The sequence below is a fragment of the Filicampus tigris genome, chromosome 18 (assembly GCF_054856515.1).
Source record: "Filicampus tigris isolate MCC_2025a chromosome 18, RoL_Ftig_1.0, whole genome shotgun sequence".
Lineage (NCBI taxonomy): Eukaryota > Metazoa > Chordata > Actinopteri > Syngnathiformes > Syngnathidae > Filicampus > Filicampus tigris.
The window spans coordinates 6,244,765-6,254,783 of NC_141234.1; the positions used below are offsets into that span (position 1 = coordinate 6,244,765).

The window sequence follows — 10,019 nt, forward strand, 5'->3', positions numbered from 1 at the left end:
GGTTAGTCATACATGCAGATATAATAATAATAATAGTTACACGGAGTAATATAAATGTCACTGTCTACCAAAAAGAGACAAGAAACGGAAAATTGATGTCGTGAGAAAGACAGACAGTGTCATCAACATCACAGCACTTCCTCACATTCCGATTGCTCTGTCATCATCCCACTTTCGGCTCACAGCAGCCCCTTCGGGAACGTGGCCTCGCGGGACTTCTCTCATCAGCCGTCAGCAGACAACAAACAGGACACGGCACGGCTATCGTTAACAATATTTTTATTGTTGCTTGCTGTCAGATAAAAGCAGATAGCAAGGAGCATAATAATAATAACAATAATAATATTCAGTTTTGGAGGCTTTTCCTTTGGAGGACGGACCACTCCCCCGACTGACATGAATGCTACAAGACACTGTATCGTGAACAGTCACAACAATGGCTGCCTGCCACTGGCTTGTAACACACAGATTCCTCTCAAAGAATATTGGCTAGTGTTGTACTGAACATCACCTGGACCACCTTTGGCATCGGGAGGTAACGTGATTTAAGAAACATGGGCTGTAGTTCCGCAAATAGTGGCTACTCAACTGCAGGTGCGAGTAAAGCCTTTATTTGTATACAATCATCAATATTTTATATTTTTTTTCATCATTATTATCATCGAGCCAGACAAAAAGCCATTAAGTCTTGTAGCTTCCTGCAACATATGGATTGCACACATTGTGGCGTGACCTCTTGTCAGTCTACTAATAGACTTTAATACTGCAAGGGGAACTTGGTTAGACGTCACGCTAATTCATGTGAGGGAGTGCTTACGTGCCTTGGCTGGTGCTGCTCTTTTGGTGAGCAACAGACTTCAAATTGGCTCAACAGTAGACTAATGTTTGCATGTGAACAACAGCACCCGTGAACTGAGGTAATAGCAGTTACGACCCATTCCTTTTTCCGAATGGGGAAAAAGGAGGGCATCTATTTGAGGCAAGCATTTATTTGTGGATGACGCTCTGGTGAGTATTGGGCACAGTGTTTATTTGATAGACGTCCACTTTTTGAGGAAATACGGTAAAGTAACCCCATATTTCCTTCTTGAGCTGAGAGACTGTTCACCTTGGTAGATGCTGCTGTTTTGGTTAACAAAAGAGTTTACTCTTTAATGTCCATGTACGATCTGAGGTATTTACAGTTACAACCCGTTTTTTTCCCCCAATGGTGGGAAAAGGCATACATTTGTTTGAGGGAGGCGTTTGGATTCGTTTTAAAGCGGACGACAAAGAGGGACGGCCACTATTTGAGGAAATACGGTATATTACAAGTACATTTGTCCATTTCATGAACATTTCGGGAGCGACTTCGGCACAGTTGAAATCTTCTAGTCATGTTTCAAGTTTGACATCTCTACAGTATATTTATGCTAATGTCGTTAGTTTGAAGAAAAGCACCCACAAATGCGATTATCCTCTGGGTTATTATGTACACACGCGTTATTATTACTATTAGAGTGAAATCCACTTTTGAAGTGCAGTACGCGAGCAAAAGCTTTTAGCTTATTCCAATAAGGAGGGAAGAACACGGCGTTGTGATTTTCAATCACATTGACGTTTGTTTTGGTGGAGAGAAGCTTTACAGGCTTGGAAAATGAGGTTAGATGAGGGGGGGGGGGGAAAGCAACAAGAGCAGCATCGAGTTGAACAAAGACATGATGGATAGTCCTCGCTTTGTTCTACTAATAAAAAAAATGTATAAATAGAACATCCTGTTTGGAGTGAGCGCGGATATGATGAAGAAAATCTCTTGAAGCTTACACACACAGCAACACGCGCACATCTGGTGCACTTCTTCACTGTCTTGATCCACCATTGTTGGATTTCCTGAGATTCCAGGTGTCCCTCAGGGCTTTGCAAATTCCAACATTGGCCGAATGATTTGATCAATCGACTCTTTGAGGTCGGGCATCAGCACCGGAGGAAAAACAAACAAACAAACAAACAGAAAAAAAAAAAAAAAAAAAAAACACTCAGACACACATCCATGCAGACGAGATTGTTGAAAGCGTCTCTCTGACCTGACCTGCAGGCACTTCATCACCATTCAGCATTAAAAAAGAAAGTATGAGGCGAAAAAAAAAAAACAACTACAAAAAAGATTAAAATGGGTGAGGTATCCTTTAGGTAATTCTAAGGAATTTAGGCTTGTTAATACCACCTTGGAATGCACTACATATCGATATATGTTTATGTATATATTTATATATGTACTGTATATTGCTGTTAAACAAGCAGGATAACTTTCGATAAATATGGCAGCCTCTTTCCCGTCAGAGGTGTCGTCAGCTCCCCGAAAAGGAGGCAGACCTTTTCTTCTTCTTCTCTCTCTCTTTTTTTTTTTTTTTTTTTTTTTTAAAGTATTTAGATTAAAACTCAATCGACATCACCAGTTTTCGGTCACTCCTCATCCACAGTTTCCCTTTTTGGATCCTTTTCTTTCTGTTCCGCCACCTGTATGGCGGGGCTGGGGAGGGCCTCTGAGGTGGCCCTGACGGAGGGGTCTTGTTGCTCCACCATTCTCTGGGTGGATGCCTCTTCCTGTCATCAGGGGAGCACGAAGAACTGTCAAACATTTTTATTTCACTTGAATAAGCCTACTATCCATTTCAGCAGTGACTTACCTGCTCTGAGAAACGCTGATTGACCTGATCGGAGAACTCTTGCATCTCCCCTTCTTCGCCGTTGGAGTGGCAGCTGGGACTCGGGACCTCGATGCCGTGGCTTTCCAAAATGGCAGCTTCTATACATACAGTACAAAAAGGTAAATAGAAGAGATTTACAGGGGCTTCTTCCTCGTTCCCAGATCACGCGCTGCTCACCAATATTGGCTCGCCGCTTCATCTCCTTGCGGCGGTTCGCGAACCAGTTGTACACCTTTAACGCCGTCACACGCTCAAACTCGGACAGCTTGCAACCTGAACACAGAAGAGAGCGAGTCGCAGTGCTTCTCAAGGTGGGACTGAAATATCAGCTACATTTTACTCATTCATGACAAATTGGGTGAGGGGAATTGCAGTTTGCAATGTAATGATCACCGCAAGGTATCCCATGCAACTATTTTGGAATAGTTACAAAAATGTATGGTGCACTGCCGCCAAATTTGGAAATCAAGATTTCAAGTTTTGATTGGGGGAAAATTACTGTCATATGCTGGATGAGTCACAACAACACATGGTATGTTTTGCGGGTACCCTGTTAGCACCAAGTGTTGAGAATCGCTGGTACAAATCTTGTCATTCACTAAGTTCAAATGTCTTTTGGCACCTGGTTTCTGGATGACCGAGTTGCAGGCGTTGGCGATCTCCTCCCGCTTTGCCTCATCGGGGTACTGGTTCTCCACGAAGAAGCTGGAGGAGCGATGGAAATACAAGTTCAAATTGTGCTGCTCTTCTTTCGCCAAGGTATTGAAGGGGAAACATTATGCCACATCAAGAACTCAAGTTGTTCAAGCCTTCTCAGAGATTGACAAATTATCGGACCGGAACATCTCATCTAGTTCTCTGGGTCATCCTGGCCGAATCTGGCACACATGCGCATACACACGCATGCATGCGCAGGCAAGTGCATGCACACATCCGTCCTTGGATCTAAAACAACTCCTTGAGCTCAGCACTGCAGAGGGCCCCGTGTGGTCTTATTACCGTGAGTGCCCCTAGTACTTACTGCACACATCTAATGGACAAATCAATTGTGCACAGTGGGTGGGACTGTTGGGGCGGGGGCAATTCTATTTTATCAGCATCCTTCTGGACGGCCGAGAAAGAAGACAAGTTTATTCCAGAGAAGCAGGGGTAATAAAAAAACTGCGTAATAAAGTCAGCATAAACAGGACAAAGCACACAAACAAGAATAGATTTGTTCTTGGGCTGTTTGTAGTAAAGCATAGTGGCAATCACAACATAGATGGATTGCTGTTAGGAATAACAAAATAAGGATATATCTGGTTAAGCGTGCATGAGCAAAAGCAGGCTGGCCCAAAACACAAGGCACTGAAAGACCATGCCATATAGTGGCTCTCACCTCTCCATGATGGACTGACACTCCTTCCTCCAGGTGAAGCGGCTTCCTCGACGCAGCCTCAACGGGGCCCCAACAATCGCCGGCCTGTCGGCCATGATGCCCGTCCGCCAGTCAGGTTCCTCCTTCACCATTGACCGCATCGATAAAGTTGCGCCTGAAGGAGAGAAGCCAATTACGTCGTCGCCATAACGCAGAGCAGAGATGCTGAGGTGTATTTTGAAATTGGGTCTGGGCTCAGTTTGTCCGGTTGAGTGATTCCCTTGACAATTCTGATTTAATGTACAAAAACATTATTTCAAGAGTGCAGTTAAAAACATAAAACTTTGCGTAGAACATAGATTTACTACACACAGAGTGAAATATTCAATTGAAAAAAAAAAAAAAAAAAGAAAGACGATTATACTTTAAAACTAAAAAGGAAATTAATTACATAGAAAACAAAATCAACATTTTTTATATAATATATATACAAATATATATATATATATATATACATATATATATATATATATATATATATATACACATACATACATACATATATACACACATATATATATACACACACACATATACATATATATACATACATATATATATATATATATATATATATATCCACACACATATATACATATATATATATATAATATGATAGATGCCTATACATGCCACAAGATGGCAGCAAAGCAATATTTTTGTTGAAATGAAACTCCACAACTCACTGCAGTATAGTTCCTTAGCAAATATGAGTAGGTTTGCAGTATTGGGTTTCATTTTCAATTGAACCACTGAAATAAATACAACTTCCACAATTCTAATTGTAATTGCACCTGTAAAATCACATCTCAATTATCTCGAAGCATGTTGCTGTTAATACTTTGAACAAGATTGTGGCGCTTGTCCGTGGAAAGAAGAGAAACATTTCTCTAGTGTCTCATGGTCTTGGGCCTTCAGGGCTTCTAGCAGAAAGGGACTTTCCACAAATAGCTGGCAAAAGGTCTAGCCCAATCAGATTGATTGATCAACTATTTGATAAAGTGATGTGCCTCACAACTATCTCCCATGTAGTTCTTCTCAAAGAATTGAACAACGTATGGGAAGCGTGTGGTGATCCCGTCCAAGTGCAAGACCGGGTTTAGTGATTAGAGGGGAAGGGAGAGGGTCCAGGGTTACCTGGCTGGGCTGCGGTGGCGGCGGCGGCAGTGTACCACGGCAACAAGTGCATCAGCAGCTCTCTCTGCCGGCTCCACACTGGGTTGGAGTTGGGGTTGAGGTTGGTGTTGGGGTTGGGGAGGCAGCCGCTCGCCCCCGCCGCCAGCCCGTCTCTGTCCCCTCCCCTGGCCCTGGGGCTCACGCTGTGCTGGCTTTCGCTCCACCTCAGCCCTTCAGTCAGGGTAAGATTGCAGACGTCAGTTTGGGCGCATGGAATTTGTATTGTACAAATCAGCCAATGAGAATTTGCTGCTGCTTTTTCTTTTTGCAGTGTCAGCCGAGTGAATAGAAGCTGTAATCAGAAGCAAAGCGCCGTGGGCCGTGTTGGATCGGAACCACTGCGGAGGATCAGTGTTGTTACAGTTAGTATCGGCCCGTGTAGGAGGGAAAACCAGCACCGGAGCGGCTCCAGCATGAGAACTACAAGCAAGCTTCAAGGTTGAAGCGGGTAGAGATTTGAAAGCAAAGATGAAGGGAGGAAGAAGCAATGCGCGTGTCAAGTCAAGTATTTTTGGGCATGACAGGCCAAATCAAAGCTATGTGCGTCATCTTCCGCATGCAGGAGGAAGTAGGAGTTTGAGCAAAAATTCCTTTAAATCCCAGTTGGACCAGGAACTCCTCCCTCTTTAGCAAACCCTCACCTGGGTTATTTCTCTCCAGCAGGTACCAGCGGTAGAAAGCTCTGCGTTTGGAGTCACTCATCTCCAGGCCCTGCTGCAGCAACCACTGCGAGATGTAACTCTGACTAATGCCTGGGTAAAGAAGGCAAAGAGCATCACACATTCCAAAAATATAATGATTACAATTTCAAACTATGAGCATTTTAGGGTTAATATGTTTTGGAGATTTTTTTTTTTTTTTTTTTGGGGCATTTCTTTCAGGTAATCTCAAATTCATATATAGTGGGACCAGCAAATTAAAATGCATGAAATGGGACATATGGAAAATGGACTGACAGAGAAACAATATGTCAAAGGCAAAAGGTAAGAACAATTTCATTGAATTGGCTTCTAATAAACAGCAGATTGGTTTTGGTGAAGTTGCCAAAGCAGAGAGGGCGAGGTGGGTATTTGTGTTTGGTGATGGCTCAACTGCATATCACTGTATATCTCCTTTCACGTAAAAAAAAAAAAAAAGAGGTATAATTTGGACTGTGGAACAAACAATTCCAAATATCATTCATTGCTCCCAACGGGAACAGCTTATTTTCGACTTTGGCTATTTTTATTGTCATCTTTGCTTACCTGTAACTTGTCCCACAATTGCCTGAGAGATCCTTCGGTTGTTGAGGAAGGTTTTGATCTCCTCTTTTACCAGGTTGCTATCCCTCCTGCGAAAGTTAAGAAGAAAATGTATGTCACTGTAGAGGACGGTGGTGGCTTGCTTAACTTATTCAGTGAAAAGTCTTTTTTTCCCGCCAGCTATCCCTGTACACCTGACCTGAATTAACGTGACTACACTTGTGGAGGAACAGCCTGCAGCTCTGGGGAGCTCTAGTGCCATTACCTGATGTTATAATAGTCTGTCTTTGTCTGTTCCTTTATCCTCTTCTCTCCATCCTCACCCAGTGCTAATTCATGCTTGACCTTCCTCACCTCATGTATTCCTCCACCTTCTCCTCCAGGTCCCACTCCTCCTCCCCAACCATGTCGTAGCTGAACGAGCGCTGCACGGCCACGGTGGTGGGGTACAGGGGAGGAGGTGAGGCCTCGAAGCTGTTGCTTGGGGACAGCGCGGCGCCGTCCAGCCCGGAGGTCTGCGTGGTGGCCGAGGCGAGGGAGAGAGAGGAGGTGGACGATGAAGAGGACGGCGCCGGGGCGGAGGCGGTGGCGTTGTTGTTGTTGGTGTTACTGGAAGGGGCCGGGTGGGAGTCACAGTGAGGCGGGCGGTGGTCCGGGTCGAGCCTCTCTAGAGACTCCAAGGCGTGGACGATCTGGGGTTTGGTCATGCCGGAGAGGCGCAGACGCTGCAGGAGGTCGATCTGCTCGATGGTGTAGCGCGGCTCAACCGCGCAGCACTCCATTCTGACATCTGCACAATAATTAAACAAATACATTAGAACATTAGGTACATCTAATCAATCACATTTCACATTTTATTTATATAGCACTTTTCATACATAAAAATGCAACTCAAAGTGCTTTAAAACATTCAAAGCAAAACATAGAATTATCTTCAATCAAAAGAAAAGATAAATTATTTAAAAGTTGTTGAAAGCCAAACTAAAAAGGTGTGTCTTGAGCTTCCTCTTAAAAATATCAACAGTCTCTGCAACAGTCTCTAATGACAATTTAGAGTCTTCAATGAACATAACATATGCTTTTGGGATGTGGGAAGTGGCTGGAGTACCTGGAAAAAAATCTGCACAAGTGCGGGGAGAACAAGAAACTCCATACAGGAAGGATATAGTACAGATTCAAACCTAGAACCCGAAGAACTTTGAGGGAGACGTTCTAACCACTAGTCCATTTTTATTCAGTGGTCATAGTAGACTTAGATCTTATTCAGTGCTCAGTGATTTAATGAGGTGACCAAAATAGTTGAATCTCAGTATGATGCATTGGAGTTTAGTGTTAAAAGGAATATTTATTTATAGTTTCAGATGAAATTGAAGTCTGCATCCACACATCTTTAAGGCTTACAACAATGAGACAAGCTTGTTGTATAAGACGTCCAGTAATGCAACTATTCCTTCAATTAAGTCTAAAGTTGAAACTTCCTGAACAAGTGTCTACATAGACAACTCAACGCATTGAAGACAGTATGCTTCCATATCTATAGAGTTATAATAAGTTGCATTTTACTGATCTGACCAAGAACCCCCAGCCCACCGCTAGCTTACCTGATGGAGGGGGCGACACGGAGAGGCGCCCCGGGAGTGGCTCCGTGCTTCGGGTCGCAGCGGGGACACACCACTGTCGCATGGCTCCGCTCTGCAAAGACTTTCGCTGAGCGTGGACCTCCTACATGGAGCAGACGTGCTGCAGTGTGTCGCGGTGGTTAAGCAGCTATTAGCATGCTGGCAGATCGACAAGCTTCAAGATGACTTGCCGGAAGGCTAATTCGGCTAAGCTAACTCAGTCTGGTTCCCTAGAGCCTGCTCCCAAACAATCGGTTAAAATACACATTATTGTTCAAATGAAATGCGGAAGTTAACGTAGTTTTGCTTCAAAATAAGAGCGATTGCTTAACAAAATGTAAGGTGGTGATGTCAAAATCGTATTATATTTTGAAAAGCACAGGAAGCAATATTGCCGCCGTTGTCTAATTTCATACAATTGACTGTCTCGTCTCGGCTAACTTATTTAAACTTCCTCAATAGACGCTGCAAATAAATGATCGTAATGCATAATCCAAGTGTAGCTACATAGTTGCAAATATGGTAACTAGTCAGGTAACGAGCACGAATAGAAGCTGTTATTGGCGGTATAGCTGCGCAGCTAGCACAGTTAGCTCGTCGCTAACTAGCACCGGGGTGGTCCCACGGCAGACGGCGTCTCGCTTACCTTTCGGCGGCGGTGGACGGACAGCTGCCGCCGGGTTGCTGGACGTAGACCACTGCTTGCGGGAGAACCTGGCAGCAAAAATACCTCTGTTCCCCAAAGCCCCTCGTCCCCTAAGATTTTTTTTTTTCACAGCCGGGCAAGGAGCACCCACCGCTGGGTCATGTTGTCTTTGGGCTATGCAGCAATACTGTATGCAAATACAGTACAAGGAGTCTCGATTTATGACCCCCCTTCACCCGACACCACCGCCGTCAAGTACGTCTGTTTTATTATGACTTCCGGTTGTTCTGTAAACACAGCACTGTACACCCACTTAGCACCCATGCAAAAAATATCCCAAACAAACACACTTTTAGGCAAAAAATAGAAAAGCCCAGCAAATCTACTCAGTGCACATTTCCTTACGTTCACTTGCACCCAAAGTGCATCCGTTGGGAACGTATTTAATGTGTCAAAATGGGAATTTATGACGATAAGACATAGTTGTACTATGTGACTAGCAAGCCTTCGTAAATCACACTGGACACTGCTAATAAGAACTTTATAATTATTAATTGTCTCGTTTGTAATACCTAAATTTCTCCGCGTGATGGTGTTAAAGAGGCAGTTTTTGAGGTTCCTTTGCGTTATGCAACGCCACAATAATGAAATCAGTGAAAATTAAAAAAAAATAATAACATTTTTAATTTTCATTCAGATTACTGAAAAACGTATACGTTTTCTTCTCAAACATATTCATTACAAATATTATTTTCCCACCCGGTGGCGCTAAATCACAGTTTTGTGAGGTGCCTTGCATATTAGGTATCATTTATCACCTATGATAAAAAAAACAATATTGAAAATACATATTTACATTTGAATAATAAAACAAAATGACTGAACTAAAGTCTGTATTTTTAATTGCTATAAATGATATGATTAAAAACATTTTTCTAATTATTTCAAATAATAAAAACAGTTTCGGCCTAATGCCAAATCTAATTCTCTTAACTATTTCATTCATGAAATCCTCTCATCGGGAAGATGTTTGACCAGAAAGATGAGCTTTTACAGTGAAATTTAATTTAAATAGTAATAATATTATCATAATCATTCTCATAATTAATTTGTATTTCAGCAGTTTGTTGATTTTTAGTTAACAGGAAGCACCTTTTGAAACCACTAAAAGACAGGTGTGGCGTCAACAAGCGCACCTGTGCTCACCGGTGACTTAATTAAACACAGACAATG

General features: G+C 42.9%; 1 protein-coding gene across 7 annotated transcripts; it reads right to left on the bottom strand.

The window, feature by feature from the left end:
• Positions 1-262: 262 nt before the first annotated feature.
• Positions 263-9,305, bottom strand: LOC147132194 (homeobox-containing protein 1). 7 transcript variants are annotated; one of them, XM_086015345.1, is made up of 11 exons: positions 8,787-9,301; positions 8,123-8,213; positions 6,876-7,311; positions 6,525-6,610; positions 5,922-6,032; positions 5,242-5,451; positions 4,066-4,219; positions 3,310-3,392; positions 2,865-2,960; positions 2,667-2,785; positions 263-2,583 (listed from the first exon to the last, which is right to left on the bottom strand). In XM_086015345.1, the coding sequence occupies exons 2-11, from the start codon at positions 8,202-8,204 to the stop codon at positions 2,443-2,445; spliced, it is 1,518 nt and encodes a 505-aa protein (XP_085871471.1). In that variant the 5' UTR covers positions 8,205-8,213; positions 8,787-9,301; the 3' UTR covers positions 263-2,442. The 7 variants fall into 7 exon arrangements, with proteins under 7 accessions (XP_085871471.1, XP_085871470.1, XP_085871469.1 ...); XM_086015344.1 differs by having other exon boundaries at positions 8,123-8,243; XM_086015343.1 differs by having other exon boundaries at positions 8,123-8,261.
• Between the last annotated feature and the right edge of the window lie 714 nt (positions 9,306-10,019).